Source organism: Simochromis diagramma, unplaced genomic scaffold (genome assembly GCF_900408965.1).
Source record: "Simochromis diagramma unplaced genomic scaffold, fSimDia1.1 OVJJ01000205.1, whole genome shotgun sequence".
NCBI lineage: Eukaryota > Metazoa > Chordata > Actinopteri > Cichliformes > Cichlidae > Simochromis > Simochromis diagramma.
The window spans coordinates 1152378-1179577 of NW_024386782.1; the positions used below are offsets into that span (position 1 = coordinate 1152378).

The 27200-nt window shown below is 37.8% G+C and overlaps 1 protein-coding gene across 3 annotated transcripts in view; it reads left to right on the top strand.

Moving 5' to 3' along the window:
- LOC120723641 (zinc finger protein GLIS1) overlaps positions 1–27200 on the top strand; it is a 65191-nt gene that overhangs the window by 24300 nt on the left and 13691 nt on the right. Inside the window, exons 2-5 of one of the 3 annotated variants that reach the window (XM_040015235.1) lie at positions 7460–7524; positions 7653–8581; positions 16254–16415; positions 25215–25328. In XM_040015235.1, the coding sequence (XP_039871169.1) occupies positions 7688–8581; positions 16254–16415; positions 25215–25328 (1170 nt within the window). In that variant the 5' untranslated portion in view covers positions 7460–7524; positions 7653–7687. Of the gene's footprint in view, positions 1–7459; positions 8582–16253; positions 16416–25214; positions 25329–27200 lie in introns of all 3 variants that reach the window. The other 2 variants (XM_040015226.1, XM_040015244.1) reach the window with 2 other exon arrangements.

The following is a 27200-nucleotide window of genomic DNA, read 5'->3' on the forward strand; positions in this document are numbered from 1 at the left end:
CTTTAAAAATTCAGCTCTCGAATAATTTCAGTTTCACTTCTCACCATTCAGTTTCAGTTCTACAATTCAATTTCAGTTCCAAAATTCAGTTTTTTGGAACTTACATCCGGTTCCGGTTCAAGCGCAGATTAATAGAACTACGTTTTACTAGCGGACCGAAAGTGTTACTGACGGGAATCTACAGCGTCTTGAGCTGAATTAAGACTTCAGAAGTCATTCGTCATGTCGAATGACCAGCGGATGAACTATCAGGTTGGTAATAAATGTATTACATGTATAAGAACAAGTGTCATGTTAACAAATGATAGCCGTAAGGTAACTTTTATGCTTATTGTAGCTGCTAGCTAAAAACGCTAATTTAGCGTAGTTTGCCCTGAATTCAGCTTTGACAAACAAATATGATCGACTGTTTCTAGTAGAATTCCAAAGTTGTTATCTTGTACCCTCTCAGAGCTCTGTATGCTTGCAGAGACCCCTACAGTAGGGAAACATGCAAAACGGTGTCCAAACCTTTGTATTTTAGCTTTATGTCTTACACAGCATCCCAACTCTTTAGCTAACTTAATAACTTTAGCTAAAGTGAATAGTTAGTCTAATTCATTAGTGCAGCATTACTGGATCACCTCTGTTTGAAGTGATATAATATGATATACAACTATCACTGTGTTTAACTACCATAATAATTCTTAGGGTACTGAGTGCATGCTTAATTAGATTTTTTTTTTTTTTTAAAACATACTGCTCCATTAATATGTTTGACAGGCTGAAGTTGTCGGGTCACCTCCTAAATCGACCATCTTTTACAGGTGTTTTGTGCCAGAAACGGAGTGTCCCCTGAAGACTGAAGATACTGAATCTCTACCCCTTGCCATTGATCCCTCTTGTGCCTTCATCTAGACAAGAGACAAACTTAACCACTCTCATATGCTCTGTACCTACATCACCTTCCCTGACAGTCGTAGCTTGGCTCATCTGAGGGTGAAATTATAAGAATGTGTTATTTTGCAAAGTGCTCTCTAGGTTTCCTAAATAAAATATGGCATTGAGGTCATTTCTTTTGAATTAATCCCTCCTTCTGAAATATAAGAACCTCTCCTGGTTTTGATGGCACTTTGGATTTCCTTACTTTCTGTTCCACTCCCAACCCCAAATAGATGCTGACAAGCTGCCACAGTAACATGGAAGAGGGAAAGAAGTTGGAAAGGACTACTACAAATAAACCTAATGCCTAACAATGTAAAATAAGAACAATAATAACAATAAAGATAAGATGAAGTAACAAGTTTTTAGTATTTTGTTTATTCCAAATGATCATCCAGATGTCTGTGACATGTGATGACAAACACCATAATGGAAGGCCTTAGTCATCACATGCTTAAACTCATATATTTTTGCATATGCTGAACATGCAGTCAGACATGTTGTAACTGTGGGGTAGAAAACAGCATGAACACCATACGGCAGGGGTCTCAAACTCCAGTCCTCGAGGGCATAGAAAAGTTGCGTGACACTGGCCCTTGAGGACTGGAGTTTGAGACCCCTGTCATATGGAATATGACAGGTGTGTTGAACTGCATGAAGACTCTGAAGTTTCTCTTCTCTTCTGGCAGGACAGGAATGTGGCCTTGTCCTGTGAGCCACTGTAAGGATGTACTTAGAGTAGAACTGGACTGTCACTGGCCTCAGGCTCTTCACCCTTTTCAAAGACAAAGCAGTCATTTAGATAAAATATTAGATATTGTTTACCTGTAAATGCACAAAGTTAATTTAGAAATGTAATTATTGTCAAGAGTGAACAAGCACTGATAGTGTAATCTACAGCTGTGGCCAAACGTTTAGAGAATGAGAAGTGTTGTTTGCTTATTTACAAAGTTTGCTGTTTCAGTGATAGTTGTATATCATATTATATCACTTCAAACAGAGGTGATCCAGTAATGCTGCACTAATGAATTAGACTAACTATTCACTTTAGCTAAAGTTATTAAGTTAGCTAAAGAGTTGGGATGCTGTGTAAGACATAAAGCTAAAATACAAAGGTTTGGGCACCGTTTTGCATGTTTCCCTACTGTAGGGGTCTCTGCAAGCATACAGAGGGGGTATTCTGAGAGGGTCCAAGATAACAACTTTGGATTTCTACTAGAAACAGTCGATCATATTTGTCAAAGCTGAATTCAGGGCAAACTACGCTAAATTAGCGTTTTTAGCTAGCAGCTACAATAAGCATAAAAGTTACCTTACGGCTATCATTTGTTAACATGACACTTGTTCTTATACATGTAATACATTTATTACCAACCTGATAGTTCATCCGCTGGTCATTCGACATGACGAATGACTTCTGAAGTCTTAATTCAGCTCAAGACGCTGTAGATTCCCGTCAGTAACACTTTCGGTCCGCTAGTAAAACGTAGTTCTATTAATCTGCGCTTGAACCGGAACCGGATGTAAGTTCCAAAAAACTGAATTTTGGAACTGAAATTGAATTGTAGAACTGAAACTGAATGGTGAGAAGTGAAACTGAAATTATTCGAGAGCTGAATTTTTAAAGGATAAAATGCAGTTTCAAAGCAAATCAATTCATTTTCAAAATATAAAATTCAATTTCAATTTAGTGATGATCATTTTCAAACCATAAATTCAATTTCAAATTAGACTAATTCAAATTCAGTTTTCAAAAGCATTTATTCAAGTTACAATTCAGATTCAATCTGAGGAATTCAAATTCAAATTTAACTTATTCAAATTCAGTTTCTGATGGCACAGATTTCTGCCCATACATTCTTTATTTGCCATTTAGTCCATCTTGGAATTTATTTTATTTCTGAGATTAACCAAAATTACTCAAGAACTTTCAATTTTATTTTTTTTTAACATTTGTATTAGTGAAGTCACCCACAAAGCTTTTAAAACAACAACATTTGGGCCATGATTTATCCTGTAATTTCATACCTTTTGTGCATAGTTAAGGCATGCAGAAAAAGAATTGCCGTTAAAGAGCTTGGGAAAATGTTGCAAACAAAGTGTTGTTAACATGACATGTGTGTACTGTAAAAACAGATACATTCTTTTCATTTTAAGTTGATGCAGTTTTTCTTTAAAAAAGTTACACTTATGAACATTATGCTTGTAATGTTGCTATAATTGCAATGTGTATATAACTACAGTTTGCAATAATTACAATTTTAATGCAGTAAAAGGACATAAATCTTTGCCACATGAATCTGGAATTTTTGAGAAAAGCTGCTGCAAAGCATTTTTTAGCCGCAGTAATCACAAAAGAAATTCCATAGGGAGTAACTAATTCCTCTGCCATGTTCAACAGCTGGTCACTAATGCCGTCTGTCTTGGTCTGGTGCTCAGTAAGTTGTGCACAGAGGTTTTATCAGAGCTCTTTGACTAAAACGGCTTCCTGCTGTGTCTGGAAACATGATTGATGAGAGCATCAAGTTTACATTCATCCAAAACAATGAGCTGAAAGAAACCGAAACACTTTGACACGCTCATCTTTGTTCTTAAACGCTTGCATAACACATCATATTGATTACTTCAGCTTTAAGGGCTGGGTGGGAGAGGGTAGTCTGACCGTTCTGTGCTTGGAGAACCTTTTTCCTCTGTCAAAAGCTCCCAGAGACAAACATATTAAGTCTTACTCATAAGAATCTGACAAAATGCTGAGTTCACATGCACCTGATGAAGTGATAACTCAAACTGTGTGCTGTTTTGACAGCATGTTTTCACAGTGCAAAACAATGAGATCCTGCGTATTTGTGTGTACTAAACTTTACTGTTATATGTAAATAAAGTTGATCTGTAACAGGCTTTTTGGTGCAAACAATAGCACGTTAGATTCCTAGTCAAACACTTGAGATGTGATTCAAAGTTTGTGGGTTTAAGACCCACCAGTCAGGTTTTTGTTGTTTACAGATGTGGTTTTTACTGGGAAATATCATCTTTTGGTGTGGTATGATATCTTTAATCTGCACACGTTTTTTTTTTGTTTGTTTATATTTTGTTTTAGTTTTTTTTTTTTTTTTTGTTGGTCGTCTGCTAATTAGAGGGTCAGAGGCTCGATTTCCTGGCTCCTCCAGTCTGCACGTCGAAGTGTCCTTGGGCAAGATGGTGATAAGAGTAGAAAACAAGAAATAAATATTATTTACTTAGTAATGTGTGCTCAGTCTTAGCACAAGTCAGTGAACTCTAATTGCCACAACTCTGGATTATTTATGAAGATTTGGGAAACCTAATTCTGTTGTATGTGTTCGCATTTCTCAGTTTAATAAGGATATCTTTCCCACGTTTGAGTTGAACCAAGAGGCACTGAAAAAGTTTGTAATTCAAGACCCAAAGTGCTTATTGTTGAGACAAGTACACATTTGCTTGTCCTGAAATGCCACAGCTGTGTTTAGCTAACCACAGCGAGTGAGTCCTTAAAAGACGCCACATGAGATGAGGCTGCTATTTCATAGAGTTTGCTGGTTCAGTTGAGGCTTTGTGGGTCACTTTTCTTAGTATTGCCGTCTAACTCTTCTTTCTGGATCAAGACCAAAGTGGTTTGCGAACAGACAATGCTAAAAACGTCCTCTGTGTGCTATATTTACAGCTGTATTTATGGCATAGAGGATGTTTACACAAGTCCCGGTTTGACGCTAAAAAGGAGCAGTTAGATTACGAATGTGAACATCAAATCTTCATATTCATAAGCTCTTACAGCTAAAAGGATCTAGTTTGGAATTATCCCATTTCAAACATGCCAAACCACATCTGCTATCGTTAATCCCTTGCAACTCATCGACACACAGACACATCGCAGCCTCTCTAATTAAAAGTCAACCACAGTTCCCATGACATGACTATGGTGGGGGAACTCCAGCGATTTACAGGAAGAATCGTAAAACTGTAAACCAGACTATAACAGGAAACTATGGGCATTAACCTACACTTAGCGACTCCTTCGTCAGCTAATATAACTACAGAACTGAACTTACTCATCCTCTTAGCTGTGTTGGCCTGTGGCTCGTAAAATAACCATCAGCATAAAATCCTTTTGAATCTTTCCAATGACTAATTACACGTGGCAGCGATCCTACTGAAAATTAGATCATCGATATCTGGCAGATGGTAGAGAACTGTGGAAATCAAGTCAAGTCCAATAAACAGTCAAGGACTTCTGCACAGTAGAGCTACTGTATATGTGACAGGGGTGGGGGTGCTTGTGTTTGGCCCACCATTTTCCAGCCTCCCTGTATTGCATCAGTAGCAAGCGGTGAGATGCGGTCCATTACTCTTCCTCTGTTAACAAGCATCTGGACCAGGTTCCAGGCAATCGGCTGCCACACAGCAACTGGCTGTTTGCTGCAAGGGTGGCCTAAATGCCTGGAGTAATGAATCAGCTCTGAGTGTCGCAGCAGCAAACACACACTCGTTGCAGAATTACACTCTAAGATATTTGACTGAAGTCTGCTGACAAGGAGCGCTGGACTGTGTTTGTTTTTACTCCATCCAAAACCTTTCCTTCTGGTCACTGTGGTCTATTTCTTGTTAATGATTGGACACAAAATGGAAATGAGGGAATAACATTGAGAGAATGAGACATTCTGGGTTTCATGCTTCATACTGTTGAACAGCGTGGCAAGTTGTCACACCAGCTGAGTTACAATCAATCCTGACTCAGTTCAGCCGACATGGTAAAATGTGCTAAGTGCTGTCTTTAAAAGGGCAAGTCCATCATTTTTACAAATCAAAATCTGTTTATAGATTGTGTTTAAGGCCTTTTAGGGAGTTGGGGTAAATCTACTTGAGTCAACTTCTGTTTGATCTCCAAACAGCGCAGCGTTAGTTCAGGCAGGTCTCAAAGTCGAGCTCGGCTGCACTCCGGGCTCAGCAGCTCATCTCATTACCAGCCCACATTAGCTGATGGCTCAGCTGATACCCTTCTACATAACCAATTGGTAAATCTTTTCAAGGGCACACGGTTTATTGTGCTTTAGTCTGTCCCATACTAGGTGCAGATCTGCCTCTTTTTAGACAGCCTCCACCCCAGTTCCTCCTTTTCATGGTGTATCTGACTTGATCAAAGTAAATCTGCTCTTATTGATGCCTGTTGGGTCTTGTCACTGCTCTCACCACCTTTTCCTTTCCACCCATGTTTGCATAAAGATTGAGAGGTCCTAGGCTAGAGCCGTGCTGCTCAATATAAATTACTATAAGTAAAAAACTTCTTGTGTTGATTAGTGTTTCAGACTGAAACAAGCTCACAAGTCCTCTTTAGCAGCATGAGTGGTACATCATCCTTTATCAACACAACACATGAATGTTTAATGAATTGTCAGTTCAAGGTGATACAAGTATTGAATTTTTATAAGAAACATTCATTAGACAATATGCACGTTCCAGTCCTCTTTTTTTTTTTTCTTTTTTTTTTTTAAACAGTCTTCTGCATGTTGCGTAGTGGTCAGAAATGAAACAGGTTTTTCTTTTAAAATGAAAGTAAAAAAACAAATCATTAAACCCAACAGCCAGGACACTAAACACCATAAAATCCAAGGACCTCCAGAGTGTTACAGACAGTTTTGGTGAAAATAATCCCCAGTTTGATCAAGATTTTCTTAGTTTTGTGAGTCCTTAAGTTTAGAGTAATGCTTCTCATGAGAGAAGCATCTTTGGAAATTTGTTTGTGAAGGAAACTCTGCTGAGGCAATGGCCAAGCGATGAACCAGTGGTTGATGGGTGAATTCCATGGTAGATGTGGTGAGGCTTGAGTGTAAGAGATGGAATATCTCTTTTCAAATGCACAGATCATCACACGTGTCTCGTTCCGGCGCAGTGACTTTTTGCAGCTTTTCCATTTCATGCTGCATCGTACGTTAATCTTTTAAAATTTCAGGCTATTATATTCTGTTTTTTGCTCTACAACATTTATCTGTCTGGTTCACAGCCCTTTTGACTATAGATTTCTGTATAGTAGGCCTTTTTTATGTCAGCGCTACCCTTGAGCAGTAAATCCCCACCCACCTGTTGTTTTAGCGCTCTGTCTGCAAAAGACAGCCAGTCAGAAGACAGAAAAGTTAAGGGCAGATAGGCTAGAACAACTTGTTTCAGACACTAGATGAACAAAGGGGCTGCACCAAGGCCCAGGATAAGATAAATAAGGATTATTATGAAATGTGGCCTATGCAAAGCTGTTCTGCTAGATTCCAATATTAAAATTATGGAGCTGCAAAGAGCATCATACTGTAGGTCAGCTTTAACTCTAGCTTCAGCAGTAGCTTTTCCAGCTAACTGACCTTGTTTATTTTCAAGACTTGTGTCGTAGTTAGGCAAGAAAACTAGGGTACATATACTTGAATGCAATTCTTCAGGTTTTAAACTGTTTTTTCGATCATAAAAGATTCAAGTACTTTTTTTAAATTTATGTATTTTTTATGATGACTCATTTGGGTTTGGTTTTTGTCTCCCACAGTGCTGGAGTGATGACTGACCACGCAACACTTTGGAACAAATGACTGAAGTCTACACATTGAGAAGGTGCCAGCAGTTGCACATGAATCTAATTTGATTACCTTTGAATGCGAAAAGATGCTGCAGAGGGTTTTATCTACAATGGGGTCTTAAAATTGCTCCAAGATAATCGACTTCAACGATTTTACTGACAGGATCTCTTGGTGGGAGTCTGTGAGTGGGGGCTGGCATGTGGCCCCCTGATCTCGGGCCTCCAGATGTGACTCTTCCTGGATTTGGGAGTGTGTTTGAGGATGCTGAGGATCTTCAGGCACCGCTGTCTTCTGGTGGCTTCTGCCAGCCGTCGATCCATTCGGGAGGCCTGTGCTGTCTTCCCAGGACCTCACTGTCGCTCTCCTCGCTTGGGCGTGACCTCACCTCCCTGCTCAACTGTAAGACAGCCGGATCCCACGTAGAAAAGACTGTGGAGGACTTTGCAACCACAGCTCACACAGACACCCAAAACAGCACTCAGAGGTTTAGCTGCTACCCTCAGCCTTCCTTCCCAATTTCCTACATGCTCACCAGCTGTGCCACATCTTCATCTTTCGCCTCGCCACCTTCCTCACTGTCTTCTGCCTCCTCATCTCTACTTTTTGCATCTTGCTTGCCTCTTTCTGATGCCAACAATAAATTGTCTCAACAACAACAAAAGCCACAGGAGGAATATTGCTCCGTAAAACAAGAACCTGCAGATGATTTCTTGCCATGTAAGAGGGAACAGTTTCAAATTAGCAACCAGCAGGGGGAGCTGTACCATTTAAATCAGGCTTTTCAAGGATACAGCAATCAGGACAGCACACAGTCCTCTCTTCAGTCCCCCATGATTAACGTACCTGTGGGACAGGACCCCACGCTTGACCAGCAGGAGCAACCGTGTCATTGGATCGACTGCAGTGCCACTTATAGCACCCAGGAGGAGCTAGTGAGGCACATCGAGAAAGTGCACATCGACCAGAGAAAAGGGGAGGAGTTTGCATGTTTCTGGACTGGCTGCGTGCGACGCAACAAACCGTTCAATGCTCGCTACAAGCTGCTTATCCACATGAGGGTCCATTCTGGAGAAAAACCCAACAAGTGCATGGTGAGTTTGCTTTAGTCAACAGTTAAATGACAGAATAAATGGATAACCGAGTCAGAACGGACCGTTTAAAAAAAAATAAAATAAAATAAAATAAATAAATAATAATCTGAAGTTACTGAGAGAAGACACAAACTACTTCTCAAACTGCAAAACAGAAATCTCTTGGAAGAGTTTTCCCCCGTTAAGGAATTTATACAACAGTAGTTTATTAGAACAATGCGGCAACTATTTAATTTAGCAATAACAGTAATATTCTTAGTAGTACCTTGTCAAATGGAAGGGGTTTTAAGCATCAAAACATAAAACCAGCACTTTGTGTCCATTAATTCTTTGAAAGGGACCTGTTATACTTATTTCTAAATTCATGTTTTCTAGTAGACCCACTTGACATGATTCCCAGGTCAAAATAACCATTCTTTGTCATCCTTTATCTGAAACAAGTCTTTTAGTTCTCTTCCCCTTCCCTTCCTTTAAGCTAACTTTCTTCTGATTTGATGCCCCTCATAAAAAGATATTTTGAACAGCAATTGGGTGGGGCTTGTGTGTCTGACACAGCCATATAAGGGATATCTGCTCTAGCTCATACAGAATCAGGTGCAGATGGAAACTAAAGCCAAGCGTTTGTAGCCATCTGCAATTAATGAGGATTGTACATAGGCTAATGTCTTTATGTGAAACTTAATGAGCATCCGCTATTATAACATAGACATATATATATATATTACCTAAGGAAATGAAGAAAAGCATAATGGGTCCCCCTAAATGTGTGGCTGTGATAAAGTACTGGCATGCACAGCCAGATGCATCTTTACTTCTATAGCAAAATCATCATCGTACCAGAAGGCTGTTTTCTCCTGATTCCCCTGGTATATAACGAGAATGTTGGGACCTGTTGATCAAGGAAGGGAACATGATGCAGGACACAAGAGGATCACAACTGAACAAACCCAAATGATAGCTGCTTTATTCTCACCTAAGAACTAATGGACGTACAGGCAGCGTATTTTTCGGGCTATAAGGCGCACTTAAAATCCTTTAATTTTCTCAAAAATTGACAGTGAGCCTTATGCACTTTATGTATGAATTCTGTTTGCTTACTGACCTTGAACCAACTTTATGTGGTACACAATAAACACTGCGACATCACTGAGAGTTAGAAACGGTCTAAATTCTTTTATCTTTAATAAAATGATCAGTGTTGTTGCTTTACCAGGTGTAACAATTAAGTTTAACATCCGGGCATCCATGAAAACAGAATTTATGAAATTTAACAGAGTTAGAAGTTAGCAGGAAGTTAGCTTGCTAGTTTCTACCTAAGGATGATATACCATGTTCTGTATGGGATTTCTGAATAAATTAAAACATACAGCTCTGCTATCACTTCTAACATAAATAAAGAAGAAGAAAACTAAACAGCAGTGACTTTTGTAGGGTTACTGAAGTTGGACTAGCATGGTATATAATGATGTGCTACGTGATCGCTAGCGACACAGCTATGTTAGCATAACATAAACACAGTGAAGCTGGAGGATGAACGCTAACTTTTTTCCACTCAAAAGTTAACGTGAGGGTTCCTGATGGTTAGGGACAAATGCAATCGCATGGCAGGGTGCTGTAAAATATAAGGTTAGTCATTAATATACTGTGACAACATGGGAATAGAGTAGCTGCGAGAGAATTCAACATTAATGAATCAATGGAACGAGTTGAGTAAAGTTTGACTTATCTGACTTTTTTTTTTTTTTTTTTTTTGCTTAATGCGCCTTATAATCCAGTGCGCCGTATGTATGAAAAAAGACTCGTTCATCGACCGTGCGCCTTATGGTCCGAAAAATACAGTACTAGAAAACCGAGAGGTTAAAGGCTGTTTTGTGTCCGATCCAGTCTGCGCATGCATCCCTGTTGGTTAATGTCTAGTTAAGCTGGCTGCTACAGTGTATGTGTTTTTTTGTGAGAATGAATGTTTTTTGTTTGTTTGTTTATTCCCTTCACTTGGAGAGATTTATCCAGCACATGCCAAATCTTAGAACAGTCAGTCAAAACATACAGTATCTCATCCTTTCCAGCATCGCATGGGCCAGGGCCACTTGGAGCTTTAACTGGGTTTGAAAGGCATTAATGAGCTCACAGTCTTCTACTGATTTCTGCCAGACTGATGAACCATCTGTTAGACAGGGAAATGATTTAAACCTTTTCCTCTCGTCACAACAGGTTTCCCTGACTCATGAATGCCAGAGGAGGAATGAATGAATGTATGAATGGAGGATGTGTCTAAGCATACGAAAACCGCTGATCACCCTGAGCCTTTTCTGACAGATGCATTTAATTTATTGCCTAGCATAGACATTATGCATTGTCCTTAGATCAGCAGCTAAATGATTGTCTCTTATGGAAAGTATGTTCCTAAAGACAAAAAGATGGTTTTTCATATTTGTGGCCATTGTGTTCAGTTTTTGAATACTACAAGTCCCCAGGATTATTACCTATGCAGTTTCAGAAATGCAGCACAAGAGTAGAAGAAAACCACAGTCTTGACTGCTTGCCCCACAGCCCAGACCCAGATAAGCAGCAGGAAGTGGATGGATGCAGAATCTTTCCTTTGTTTTGTTCATTGCACAAACAAAAACCACCCACTGGGTTTGCTTCTATAGCTCACTAGTTTCAGCAGATAAAACTTTAAATGTCAATAAATAATTAAAAAAAGAGGCTCATATATTTGAGCCATAAATTTAACCCAGGCCACTAAGATAAAGACAGATCTACAACCACGCTGGTGTGAAAACACGGTCCTTTCTACATTTACCATCACAACAGTGGCCTTTGAGCCCCAGCGATGCGTCATCCATCACTTCTGTCATGAGTCACTTCATGAAGCTCAATAATTCATGACCTGAATACATCTGCCCCATTATGACCTGCTGTTTGGTGCCAAGTCCCCATCCCTGAGCAGCTCTCTCCGTTATTCCCTGCTGTCATCAGCCTAAGGATTAGTAATTCATTCAGAAGTTCTCACTCTGGGATACGCTTCCTTCATAAGTGAATTAGTTCATTATAGTGATCCAGCCTGCTGCCAACTAATAAATATTAAATCAACATAAACACAAAAAATTAGTCATTAGTCAAACTTGAACTACGTGAATAACGTCATTTCATTTTCATAAAGTTCTTATGCCAGAAGATGTGAATTAAGTCATTCCCGGTGCTGCAGTGGAAAATGAATATATCTCACATGAATGCAGTCAGTGTTTGTTAATGAATTCAGCTTTATTTACCAGCTCGTAATGTCAAGCCCCAGATTGGACAGGTGTTACTCAGGCTGTAAACACGAGTTCTCAAAGCACTTCTAAACCCACTGTGTGAGAGTCATCATGTGTAATTTATGATGCTTCAATAAAATACACATGTATGTACATTTATGATCTGTCTGTCATATAACCATGAAAAGACCAAAACCAGTGACCCTCGAATGACGAGCATTGTCTGAAAAATTAATATTATCAGCTGTAAAGGCAGAATAAAATGTCTTCCCATCAAAATATTTTTAGCAGGAATATTAAGACTCAAGAGAGTACCAAATATGTAATTATAAATAATAAGTATTAGTCAATGGTTCTTTTACTCGTCATTATATCACATCTGTAGTATAAACTGCAGGGCTTGTTTTTTTTTTTTTCTTTTATGAAACTTTACCCATTAGCTAGTTTTGTTTGTTTGTTTTTAGGTATTAGATATCTATCAGCTAATCATGGCAACCCAAGACATGGATGAAGACATTCTCGAGACAACCTGCTGAAGTTTAAACTGGGCATCAAACGGTGGCATGATTGTTAGTACCAGATAGTCGGGTCTGAGTATTTTGGAAACTTCTAGTTTACGCTGATTTTCCTGCACAACCACCTGTAAGGTTTACAGAGAATGGTTTATAAATGATATAATCCCATCGGTAGCAGTTCTCTGGGCATATGGGATATGGTTTTTACAGGGTACAGGGAAAAGGTAGAGATTTGATAGGGTGTTCTTGTCTAATATTTTCATGTGTGTGCGGGTGCACGGGTATGTTGGTGTGTATATATATATATATATATATATATATATATATATATATAACATATAATGTAATTGCAAGGAGGTATTTCTGTAGTCTATTGATACTAGATAGTGGAAAAGGGGTGGGATTAAATAAGCTTATGCTTCTTCCTGCTCCTTTTTGAACATGAATGTTATTTGGAGTTGTGGTTGCTCGTTTTCCTTTTGTTTTGCTTTGTTCATTTGTCTCTTTTAATTCTATTTTGTTGTACTTTTTCAACATGTTCAAAATAAAGATTCAATCAATCAATCAATCAATAAATGCCTTGTTGATCTAATAGAAGACGGCAGGAACTCCAATAACAACTCTTTACAATCAGTGAAGCAGAAGAACATCATCTGCCAATCCTGTTACCTAATAACAGGAAACTGAATATACAAGTTGCATGGCCTCAGCAAAATTGGACCGTAGAATATCGGAGAAAACATCACCTGGTGTGACGAGTATTGATTTCTGATGTAAAATTTGGGTTGTAGGGTTAGGATTTGGTGTAAACAGCACCTAGTTTAATCTGCACCACCAAGAATTACAGTAAGATGCCTCTGAAGGCAAAAGAGGGTCCAACCCAGTACTGACAAGGTGTACCTAATATAGTGTGGAGTGATCGTCTTTTTCATTCCTGATAACATAGTTTTAAATTATAAGTGTGTGTGTCTGTATGTGCGAACATTGGCAGGGTTGTGTGTATTGGTAAAATAAGAAGAAAATTTGTTTTGAAAAAGTAAGTGCTTTTTCAAAGGGGAATAAAAATTAATAATGGCAAAGATATTAAGTCTTGAAAAATGTAGAGTAAATTACATTTGCATTAAATATCAGAACATAAACTATAGATCTTAAATATTGTCCTGTGGCAATGGATTAAACTACAAAAAAGCTTCTTTTTTCTCAGATAACTCAGACTAATGTTGTGAGGTTTGACTTCACAGCTGCACATTGTTGAAATGTTACAGCTTCACTTTCTCAGGGCTTCATCTGTGTTCTTGTGTGACTCAGTGTTTGAATGCTTCAATTGCCCGTCTGTATTTTTGTGGCGAGGTGTTTTCAAAGCTTGGATTAATTAATCAAGATGATGTAGTATGTGTTTTATGTACAGGCTTATTAAACCTAATGAGGTGAGTGACATTTATAGACTCATTAGTGATGGCTAATAAATGTGTGGAATAAATTCTGGATATTAAAAAAAAAAGTAAAAGAATTACTTTATTCAAGCCTTCAGTGCTAAACTAGAACTGAGTCTAGAGACCAATTTTCTGAAGATTTTATCAAAAGTTTTAAGAAATAAATATAATATTTGTATAGAATCTATAAAATATCTATAGATTATAAGGGGATTATTTTCTTTTAAATGCAAATTTAAGTGTCACACACACGATGATCGGTCTTCATTTTTTTCTTTGTCATTTTGAAGAGAGAACAGTTAAATCTATAGAGTAAATTGTGTCATGGGAATAAAAAATTATTTTACTTTGATTCAAAACCTTTTTCTAAATATAAAAAATACTGAGAAATGAAAATGGTCTAAATCAGGGGTCCCCAATCCCAGTCCACAAGGGCCGGTGTCCCTGCAGGTTTTAGATGTCACCCTGGGTCAACACACCTGAATCACATGATTAGTTCATTACCAGGCCTCTGGAGAACTTCAAGACATGTCGAGAAGGTAATTTATCCATTTAAATCAGCTGTGATGGATCAAGGACACATCTAAAGCCTGCAGGGACACCGGCCCTCGTGGACTGGGACTGGGATTGGGGACCCCTGGTCTATATGTAAATCTTCTGCGTGTGTCTATGCCAGCGGTGTCCTAACTCCAGGCCTCGAGGTCTGGTGTCCTGCAGGTTTTAGATGTGACCTTGATCCAACACAGCAGATTTAAATGGCTAAATTACCTCCTCAACATGTCTTGAAGTTCTCCAGAGGGCTGGTAATGAACTAACCATTTGATTCAAGTGTGTTGATCCAGGGTGATATCTAAAACCTGCAGCACACCGGCCCTTGAGGCCTGGACTTGGACACCCCTGGTCTATGCTGTCTCTTACTTCCTTTTTAAATATTTCCATATATTTGGCGTTCTGACATAAAGATACAATATGAAACACTGATCAGTAGAAATTGGAATTTCTGTAAAGATATAAACCATAGGCGGTATGTCGGGCAGTATGTAAGCATGCTGAGGCTCATTGAAACAGTACCTACCGCAGTCGGTGCGTGTGTGTTTTTGTGGTTTTGGCTACATTTTTTTTCTCTGAGTGGAGAACAGCCACTACCTGAAGTTTATGATATAAATATTGGTACATTGCCTCTGGTTTAGTTTTTTCTGTAAGGACATTAAGTTCTATGTCAAACGTAGTTACAACTTAAGCATTTTAAAGGAACATAAGGGGATTTAATGATTTCTTAGTTTATGTTGTAGTTTTGTTATTTTGTTTTGAGTCCCTAAAGAGATGTCAGAATGATTTTTTTTTTTTAAATTCTCATGCAGTTGTTAGTCTACCATCACAGATTTGAATCAGTATATCTTAAAATCTTTCAAGAACTAGACACTGATTTCTTGTGTAAATGCAATAAACTGATGGCAAACTGCACTTAAAAGCCCCCAAACTTTTCAAATAAAGTGACAGAAATCGTCCAGTTATGAACATTCTTTTTCCCAAATTTTTAAATGAACTGTTACATTCTCAAAGTGCTGAAGCTTTATTTTGGCTCACTGCATGCACTTTCACAAAAAAGTTGGTCACACCGGGGCTTTTGAAACCCATTACTTTTATATGAAGCACATTATACCCGTGTTCATGGCCAGCGTGAACAGGAGAAACGAGTATCGGGTCAGCGGAGTGAGTCGGGACTGCTTGTCACTGGATTAAAGCGGTGGCGGTAGCTTTTAGGCGATATAATATTCAACTCTTTAAGGTGACAGTATCTAGGATTTGAATTTCAAGCCCTCTTTTTTAGGTTGTTACACAACTATTATCAGCAGTGTGCACAACACTGTCAAGTTATTTCATCTACTGCTTTTTCAGTGCATCTGAGTACAGTTAAAATACATAAATGGGAAAAAAAACATCCTTTTAACTCCTCTTTAATCTTTAATTATGAAAGAAGCAGACTAATGGCAATATATTAGTAAACACTGATACTGCTGAACCAATTTTAAATATTTTTACTCCATTACCTGTTACCTGCTGGATCTTCTTAGTCATGGTTTCACTAAGCAACTTGTTGAGTGAATGTAGACTTGCTTACTAGTCTTTATAAAAAGCAGCAGGTTCTGTTTAAATATCACACGGTCTCCTTCTAATACAGGCGCCTCAGGAGTGGAATGGGTTAATGCGTTGTCCTGTTATGAACATTCTTTTTAATATTTGGAAAACATAGGATGGCACATATTCACCGTGTATGGTTCTCCACTAACTGATGGTATTAAATGCAATGGATTTGCAAAAATGTCTAAACACATGGTTTCATTTTGTCATTGTTGAGTGTATGCTGATGGGCAAAGTGCCACTTTTACTAATTTTTAAAGATAATCTAGGCACATTTTCTTAAATAATTTTTCTATATAAAATCTTCTGCTTTTCTATTTGTTAGTTTGAGGGCTGCTCCAAGGCGTTCTCCCGTCTGGAGAACCTGAAGATCCACCTGAGGAGCCACACGGGGGAGAAACCTTACATTTGCCAGCACCCCGGCTGCCTCAAGGCTTTCAGCAACTCCAGTGATCGTGCTAAACACCAGCGCACACATCTGGACACGGTCAGTGGGCTCCTTCCATTTAGGATGTGCTCTATTATAGTGCACGTTCTCCTAATTTGAGCTTTCTGTCAGTTTGTAGTATTACAGTGGACTCAATAGCTGGTTGCTTTTTGCTTCTCCAAGCAAACGTCACCATAACAGTAGGTCACAAAGAGGTCAAGGTCATGTAAACACGCTATATGCAAGTACAGAAAGAATCTGAAGATAACATGAAGAATTATTCTGGCTTGGGTCAGAGACAGTGAACTCATCATACATGCATGTAACCTCTTTCAGCCTGGTTGAACTGCTGTATGTTGGAAATAGCGCCATTTTTAAAATGGAGACAAAAAAAACGAGCTTTTCTTGACATTGTTTGTATGCTATATTAACTCTTGTAATTAAAGACACTCACTGGCATTAATGCCCATTCTGTTGCTGTATTTTGCCTTTGCCCTAATTGCATATTGTGTAAATGCACTAAGGCTGATAATTCAAACAATGTAGGATCCCAATACCACAGCAACAACTTTATTACTCTTTAATGAGAGCACACACAGCAAAACTGTAGATTTCTACACTTTTTTTTTTTGTCAACATAGTATTTCTAAACTAATGCAGTTTAATAAGTTTAACACAGCTTGGGAAATGGTCACAATCTCTAGAAGTACAATAGAAATATCCTTTATTGTCCCTCATTGGGGAAATTCAGGTAAACAAGCTTCTTGCTAATGTGGCGTAGGAAAATGAATTCGGCTCTAATCAGCTCTAGTCTAGTGCACTGTGTTTCTGGACATGATTTTTATTTTGTAGTGAGTCGTAGTGGAGGTAGTCATTACAGCCGGAGATGCAAGTTTGAGTCATACATGTTTCCTTTTTTAGTATTTTTAACTATGTTGTTAGTTAAAAATAAATTACCTGATTGGGTTTAGATATTTAAAAAATCATGGTTTGGGTTACAATGTTGCCACTTATGTTAGAGCTCTGTTACTTGGGTTGGCACGGCGACATGTACCTGATTTGTCTGGACAACATAAGTGACATAAACTTTCTTTAGAGGTACATTTGTTTCAAAGTAATCCTGAAAAACAGATTGTGTTTTTGTGACTTTTGTGATGACAGTACCCCCACCAAACTTCAGCGGTTGTTTTAAATACAAAGGTACGGTGTACAGGTTAGGGTTAAGGAGAAAAAGGTTCCACCTAATCGCCGACCACAATATTATAATTCTGTTTGCCGCATGAGAACTTTAGGCAAGGCAAGTTTATTTATATAGCACAATTTGGTCTTTTTTAGACGTGTGCTGAAAAATGAATAAACATTAAATTGACTTTTTAAACTTTCATACCAACACAGGTGTGCTTAAAACGCGTTAATTATTTTACAGTACTGCATTTATTCAGGATTTTATATGTGCTTTGTTGTAGATGTAGTGCTATGTTAACAGAGGCAGCAGACAGCTGAAAACAGTGGCTGAGACCTCAGAGGGTTAAAGTGCAGCAGACTGCCTCTCCCTCAGCTTTCTATGGGACCTTCTGGGAATGACTCGGGAAGATAAACTGCTAGTGCGTGTGAGCCAATTTTAACTTGCTGTGCAGAGTCTGCTTGTGTCAGATCAGTTTATACAAAACAGGGAAAAAATAGAATCCATTCAACCGTGAAGACAGCGTGAATTTCCAGGAATTTTCATACACACCATCTACAGTAACGACATTAAATTCATCAGGGGACTCAAACTAGTGGGAGTGAGTGTCCCCCGTGCTCTTGATGATCATAAATTAAGGTTACAACTGCAAAATAAGTTATGAAATCCACAGCTGATGGAGCCTGAGAAAGAACAGAAACAGGCCTTTTCTCGTAATCCACTCTTGTGTACCAGGTGTCAAGTGTCGTGCCAGCATTGTCACTCTTTCCATGAAGGTGTTCTCATGCCCAGGGGATGTATTTAAATGCTGCATTAGTATGGTATTTATCTACTTTAATATATATATATTTTTAATATTACATAATAACTTTGCTTGACTATATTTTAGGGAAAAAACATTAGTTATTAAACCATTACACTTATTTTTATCGGCTGAAATGATTAGTTACATTTTTTAGACCAAAGTGTTTGTTGGCAAAACATGGAAAATGTTATGAAGTGATTTTATAATAATGATGTAAAAATCAGCTGGATCAAGACTTTCACAAGATATTTCTGATAAAACTTCCATCCCTTGGGTAAAATGTTATTGGAGGACATTTACTTGTATTATTAGATTGTTGAAGAACTGTTTTTTAAATAAATAGGATTTAATAATATGATGAGGTCTTTTCAGAAAGCGCTTTATTATTTTTTTTATCTCATTTAAAATATTGTAGAAAAAAGTACTGAATTCTAAAAAATTTAAAATAATTTTTAGAATAACTTTAAATATAAAGTAAGAGTGCTTTGCTACATTTTGGATGAATCTTGTAGATGAACCTGTCATAACTTTTATGTTTAAACAACATTTTAGTGTCTAAGGTTATTCAAAATAATTTAATATTTGGAAATCTCTGTTCACTTCCAAGCCTTTGATGCACAGTATAACTTTTTTGAGCAAACCTGGTAACAAATAACAAAACAAAACAAAGCAGTCAGTTACATCACCTTCTTGGCAGATGGTATTTACCTAAAAATAACTGAGTGAAATTGACTTTTCCTTTTGAGCCTCTGGGTTAGATACACTTTCGTAGTATGGGGTTAACCTCTTAGGACCTGGTGTCCACATATGTGGACATCACATTTTGGGTTATTTAGACCAAAATACTCAATTTTGCTGCTACTGTTCTATCAAAAATTTAAATGAATATCCTCATATGTGGCTCTTATTTTTCTTAAAAACAAAAATAAGGTAAAAAAAAAATCTAGTAATTCTTTGTTTTTACATTCATCGGGCCCCAATCAGCCCAAATATCAAAGAGAAATTAAAAATGCATGCCGTGGAAGAGTTCGGGTCTTAGGAGGTTAAATCCACTTTTGTTTTCAGAACTGACTTATCTCTTCATTGCTTGGATTCAACACTATGCTGCACAGTTGCTGCACATTTGTTGGCTGCACATCCATGATGCCAAACTGCCATTCCACCACATCTGAAATGTGCTCTGTGGGAGTGAAACTGATGACTGTAAATGTCATTTGAGCATAGTAAACTCATTTTTATGTTCGGAAATCAGTTGGAGAACATTTGAGCTTTACGAATCTGCTGGAAGCAGCCATCAGAAGATGGGTACACTACAGCAGTGCTCAGGTACCTCGTGATGTTTAAATGATCTTCAGCTGGTACTAAGGGAAAATATCCCCTACACCATTACACCACCAGCAGTCTGAACCGCTGAAACAAGGGAGGATAGATCCGTGCTTTCATGTTGTTGATACCAAATTCTGACCCTACCATCCGAACGTTAGAGCAGAAATCCAGTCTTCTATTGTTCTATTGTGGCATTCATTGTGGTCTTCTGCTGCTGTATCCCATCTGATTCAAGGTTCAACGTGCTATTCATTCAGGTTATTTGAGTTGTTGTCAGGTTAAAGAATCCAGCTATTCTCCTCTGACCACTGACATCAAGCAGGTATTTTTAATTTTGTCTCTCTGTAAACCCTACAGATGACTGTGTGGAAAAATTCCCAGTAGATCAGCAGTTTCCAAAAAACTCAGACCAGCCTGTCTGGAACCAAAACGATGCCGTGTTCAAAGATGTTTAAATTACCTTTCTCCCTCATTTTGATGCTCAGTTTGAGCTTCAGCAGGTTGTCTTGGCCATGTCTACATGCCTCAGTAAGCCTAGTTGCTGCCATGTGATTGGCTGATTAGATTAATGCGTTAATGAGCAAATAAACAGGTGTATCTAAAAAAGTGGCGAGTGAATCTATAGTATCACTGCTCATGTCTGTCTGGGTGAATTTACTTGAAACATTTATACAAAATACACAATAAATTATGTTTAAAAATTGCTGCAGTGCATGAGACCATACACTTTAAAAACACAAGACTACACATAATTGCTTCGAATATTAATATAAATAATATTTGCTCAGTAATATAAGGTGTGAGGTGCTCTCTGCTTTACAGTCTGAATTCTTTGGGATTGTGAAACTGCATACCTGCTGTGGATTTACCCTACAGACCACAGTTATTTCTACTCCTGCTGACAAGTGATGAGAATTTAGCTGTAATCCCGCGAATCAGATCTCTTATTACACGGATGAGATGGAGCTTCACGATTCGCTCCACTGTTATTACAGCAAGTTATTTTCTCCCTTTAGTGGTTTCACACTGGCTAATGGGGGCTTCGAAGTTGCGTCACAAATTAACAATCAGACACATCTGGCGCCATCCTGGAGGCCCAGTGGTAGCCTGTCTGAATGTAAATAACTGCTGAGTAGTGCAACGGCAGGCCAAGAAATGTTTTTCAAGTTTGATTAAACAGCTTGTATTGTGTTACTAATATGACACTTTGGGGAATTTTGTCCTAAAGTAAGTGCAGGCTCAAGCAGGAATTACCTTTCTAAGTTAACGCTCACATAACATAAAAATGTGGTTTGTTTTGAGAATTTGGAAATGTATTAAAAGCATTGAGAGCTTTCATTTTACGATGGCAGTGAAGTGCAAAAAGGTGATGGACTGTGACAAATCCGATATGAAATGTGGTGCTGAATAATGCCAGGGTTTTGTTTTGGGGTTTTTTGGGTTGAGCCCTGGCAACAGGAAAAAAAGATTTCTAAATTTTTTTGGCACACATAATTGGAAACTGATATGCAGTTTATGAATTTACAGTCTGTCTCAGAGCTGTCATTTGCCATAACCACTTTGCATGTCATTACCCTGAATTTATGCTAAGATTAGAAAGACAGCACTTCATTTGGTGCTGATCTGTTTAGACTAAGAGAGAACTGAGCTGGTCTCACAGGGAATATTTTTCCTGAAATAGTTTTGAAATTGCCCCCTTTTTTTTTTCTTTTTCTTTTTTTTTACAGACACTGTAGAGCAGCACTTACTCTGATGCCAGATCTACGTTGGTATTGCATGTCTATAATTTGAAATGTATTTGTTTAAGAATTACACAAAAATTGGGAATACTGGAGAAGAAAAATCGAGCAGACATTAGAAAAATAACAATCCCACTGACACAAGCATTATTATAGTCAAGCCTGTCCTGATATATTTCTACTAAAAATTCTTTTTACAGTAACATTTTTACTTATTTGCTTCATTCATTGTTTTGTGGCATCATTAAAAAATACAAGTGATTTTTCAATACTACTTTGTTTTTTGCATTACTGTCAAACCCAAGATCATCAAACAGTTTTTAACATTAGCCAAAGATAACCCAGGTAAAATGCAAAAATGCTGTTTTTTCTTTTTTATATGATAAAGGAAAAAAGCTTATCCAATCCTACCTGAACCTTTGTGAAAAAGCAGCTGACTCCTAAACCTAATAAGTAGTTGTGCCAGCCTTGGCAACACAAACAGCAATCAAATTTTCAAGTTTTTGTGATAATAACATCACTGTGGAGGAATTTTGGTTTCTTTGCAGAATTGTTTTAATTCAGCCACATTGGAGGGTTTTCAAGCATGAACAGACCGTTTATGGTCATGCCAAAGCAACTCAATTTCATTTAAATCCACACTTTGACTAAGGCCAAGCTTCAAAGGCTCTTATTTTTGCATTTCAGCCATTCAGAGGTGGACTTGCTGACGTTTTTTGGATCACTGTCCTGCTGCATAACCAAAATGAGCCTGAGCTTCAGGGCTTGAATTGATAGCTAAACATTTAGCTTCAGGATTTTCTGGTAAAGAGCAAAATTCATGGTTTCCTCAACTATGGTTGTCTGGATCCAGACCATCACACTACCGCCACTGCTGGTATGATGTTCTTTATATGAAAAGTGTTAGTTTAACATGAGATGTAACAGGAGTCAGACATTCCAAATAATCTACTTTTCACATTAGTCCAACAGTGTCGAGACACAAAAGTCTTGAGGATTATCAAGATGTTTCTTGGTTTGTCTCTTTTTTAAATTGTTGAATCACAAAAACTGACCTTAACTGAGGCAAGTGAGTTCTTTAGAATGTTCTGGGTTCTTCTGTGACCTCCTGGATGAGTCGTCAATTTGCTCTTGCAGTAATTTTGGTGGGTCAGTCATTCCTGGGAATGATCACCACTGTTCCGAGTTTTCTCCGTTTGTATATAATGACTCTCACTGCGGTTCGCTGGAGTCCCAAAGCCTTAGAAATGACTTCATAACCCTTTCCAGACAGACAGATGTCAATGACAGATGATTTTCTCATCTGTTCTTCAGTTTCTTTAGATTGTAGCATTATTTGTTGTTATTGAGATCTTTTAGCCTACTTCCCTTTATCAGATGGGTCCTATTTTTTTTTTAATTAATTCATCAATTTAAGGGGGAAATTACTTTTTCTGCAGGGCAAGTTAGGTTTGGATAGTTCTCTCCCTTAATAAATGAAATTATCATTTAAAAGCTGAGTTAAATTTTAATATTTTACAAAGATAAGTGTGACAAATATGCTGAAAGCTGCCATATTAGAAAGAAAAAAGAAATGATATTTCTTTGCAGTGTTTTCCATATTAGATCTTCAGGCAAATGACTAATTACAGAGAAAGAAGTCATTTTGAAAAGCAGGGGTTTTCAAATGTTGTCTGGGATGCTCCACGCTAAGAAGCAGATAAAAAGTCATGCCCAAAACACCTCACTGTTGCCCATGGTGATTTGTTTTTCCTACCTCACTAAGCTCAGCTTTACTCTGCATTTCCTCCAGAGGAGATTGGAGAAACAATATTGCCTTGTCTGGTTCTGTGACATTCAGATGGTAAGATCAGAATTTAAACATAAAAACAACACGAAAGCATAGATCCACCCTGCTACGTGTCAACAGTCTAGGCTGGTGGTGATACAGTGGTATTTTCTTGGCAATTTCCTTATCTTTTTTTCCTTTTTTTGGCACCCTTGGTGTAGTTTAAACACCACACTACACTACCTGAGTATTGTTGCTGACTATGTCTATCCCTTTAATACCACAGTGTACCCATCTTCTGTTGGCTTCTTCATAAAGCTCAGATCAGAGCTTTTTACAGATTCACTGTATTCAAATGCCCCCAACTGAGAACTTCTTGGATATGTTGGAATGCCAGATTCTCATCATGGATGTGCAGCAGGTCCTAAACCCTTTTTAGTCCAGGCTGACCTGTGTGGTAGCCTCACAATGTTCAGCTTCATGCACCTCTAAAACCCTTGCCCTGGTGAAGTTAACTATTTATTTACAACATCAACAATGTGTTGTTTTAGCTCTTACTTGTGCAACACCTCCTGGTTTATAATACAACACAAAATGATCAGTTTTAGTCAGATTTCGCTACTAATGTAACAGCAGCAAGTTTATCTGATTTCATTAAACAAATCACTCTTCGTCATAGTCTCTTTCATCTAGCGCACAGCTGTGAGCTCCGCTGTAATCTCAAGCTTTTTTCGTAATCCCGCGTACAAAGATGAGAAACTGGGCAGTGTTAACTACATCACAGCTCTCGTCACATTTTCTGCTAAAATGTCCTGAAAAATACGATCATCAAACCTGGCGCTCATTATTTTTTTGACTTGTAGTGCTCACATCCCAGCACATAAACCCAAAAGGCTCAAATAAACACTGTACATGTGTTTTCATGAATGTATAATTGAATCCACCTGTTAAATACTTAGCAATGAAAAAGAGCGAATAAAAAAAGAGATCTGAGATTCATGGCAATGAGCTCATTTATTCACTAAATTGTGAAATACAGTCATCTTACTCAACTTTCTACTTCGAAGTAAAATGATGAAAACCTGTCTGCATATAAGAAATGAGCTATTTGTACAGTAAAAAACATTTCAACACATATTCCACGATGTTACTCATTTTACTTATTTCAGGAGGACTCAGTTAACTGTAGTATTTTATATCATTACACCAGAAAATACTTTGTCTTCCAGCTGCTTTAGCCTGCTATGAAATGTTTATTCCTTCAGGAAATAATGTGCAGAAATAAATACTTTTATATGAATACAAAGACTGCAGGTAGCTCATACAGTTTACTTTATGAATGAAATGATTTATGGCTAAACTCTCTTCTCTCTTCCCCTCTTTTAAGCCTGCAGATGAAAGGTAAATATCCTCCCTTTCAGCTGAGGAGCACTTTATGTAAAATGTTGACAGAACTACATCTTCTTTCTTCCTCTGTTAGTCCAGTTGTCACAAGAAGTAGCCACATTTACGATCTTTATCCTAAATGTTTATGTCTTCAGTGTGGATGTGAGTCATCTGAACTTGTGCCATTATTTGTACACACATTTTATGTTTGACATCGTTGTATCTGATGAGACTATAAAATCATCATCGTGTTGTGAATATTATTCAGTTCTGGTGTAGAAAATTCGTAACCTTCTCAATACATAATGTAGGATATATAAGAGATGGTGTAGTCTGCACCTTACAGTAAATCTAATAATAACTCTCAAGCTCTGGGTTTAATTCGGTGTGTTGTGCTATTTTTGTTGTGTTTTCTGTACAAAAAAAGGTTTGTTCTCCTTAGCTCAGTACTGAAATCAACATTGCAAAATTTTTGCAATCCGCTAGAAGAAGAGTTGCAGGAGAAAGTGTTCCCCAAAACACCAAAAAATAATTTGTGCTCTTTTTAATAGCAGCACACCTGTTTTCTTTTTATAACAGAAAGTCAAACCAAGGTGCTTCTAAATGTTCAGTCAAACTTCTCTCACCTCTCCTTCTTGTGGTCCATTCACAGAAACCATACGCCTGTCAGATACCAGGATGCACCAAGCGCTACACTGACCCCAGCTCATTACGAAAGCACGTCAAAGCTCATTCAGCCAAAGGCCTTCAGGAAAAGGAGGTCAAGGTAATGAACATTAAAACCTTTCTATGTTTTTAAAACTTGACTGTGTGTCATTCAGAAGCAAAGGGAGGATTCAGAAAGCGTGGTTAGAAATAAAAAATTATGGCCAAAGCATTTTTAAAAGCAACCTGGGGACGTTTTTTTAAATTTGAGCTGCATTTTTTTTTTTGCCCTTAATGGATGGTTTGGGTGGATAGTGGAAAAGACATTCAATAAATGTCCGTCTAGCCAGGAGTAAAACATGCAGTGTGCACCCTAACCACTCACCTATCAGGTTGTCCAATAGTGGGGTCATATTTAAGCTTTTATTGGATGGGATAAAAAGTACATAATTTAAACCAGGATCACATCAGTGCCTTGTATTCCTGAGCCACCTTCACAGGGCTGAAATTTACTGGAATCAATTGATTATTTCTCAATAGCTTAACAATATAAAACATGAAATGTTTTAAGTTATATTACTTGATAGATTTTTTTTTCCTTCCCAATTTATTATACTTGACTGTCTGCAATTATACACAGCACATCTGGAGTTTGTATTTATGATGGATATTTGTCTTCTTTTGTTTGGAATACATGTTAAGTTGTGTTTCTTCTCATAATAATGAAAACAATACAAACTGCTATGAAGGCTCCACTCATTATTTGATGAAGTTATTAGGAGCAGCCATGCATGTTTTTGATTTTATTTCAGCACAAAACTTGAAGGTTATTATGACAAATGACAAAGAGGCTCTACAAACTAAAAACAATGTCGGCAACTGTCCCACATTTGGTAAAAAACAAGCATATCGGCACAAACACAACAGGACCCGCTATCAACCACATTGATGAAGCGGTGATCATTTGGGTTTCTTTTGCAGCCACAGGACCCGGGTACCTTGCAGCCACTGAGTCAAACATGAACACCTCTGTATACCGATATTTAGATTCAATATAAGGCCATCTGTCCTACATTTATATCTTGCTTATACTGGGTCATGCAACAGGACAATGAGTCCAAAAACAGCAAAAACTCTACAACAGAATGGTTAAAAAGGTGTTGCAATGGACCTCAGGCTGATTGAAATGTTGTGGTGGGACCTTAAGAGAGCTGTACATAAACAAATTCCTGCAAACCTCAATGGACTGAAGCAACGTTGAAAAGACGAGTGGGCCAAATTTCCTCCACATATTAATAAAGTCATACAGAAAACAATTATTTCAGGTTATTGCTGCTAGATCATAGGGTGAACTTAGATTTTGAAACCTTATTATTCACATGACTGCATGTTTGTATTTAACCTCATTTTAACCTGGTGACAAGACCCTTGAGGTTTAAAATGTCTTTCGCAACAGAGTCCTGGCCAACATAGACAGCTGCTTAATCAGCAGTGGTTACAGAACAATACTCACCATTATAAGCATACACATTTACATAAAATAAAGAATGAAAGACATATTAATCAAAAGCCAAACTGAAGCATTTATGGTCAAGCCTAACATCTGGAAGCAGATGTCCTGCCTGCAGGTGCCAAATCATTTAAATGACCTTGAATTCATTTAAAATTGATCCAATTTGGAAGAAATGAGTGACCGTTGTGGAGCAGGGAAATTATTTTACTGCTATTGTTAAATAATCATCATTATTACCATTGCATTAATAATAGAATTTGCAGCATTGATATTGCATTTAGAGGTTTAAACAGTGTGTGTCTTTCAGAAAGACTAAGTTGCAGGCTGACAGGAAGTTGCAGGAGAGAAAGCAGAAGTGAAAGCAGTCTAAATATTCTGAATGCAATTTCTGAACAAGGATTTTTTTTCTGTAAAAGTGACACACAAATAAAAGCTTTGCTTTCCTAAAAATATCAGTGAGTGTGCCATTCCCCAAATCTG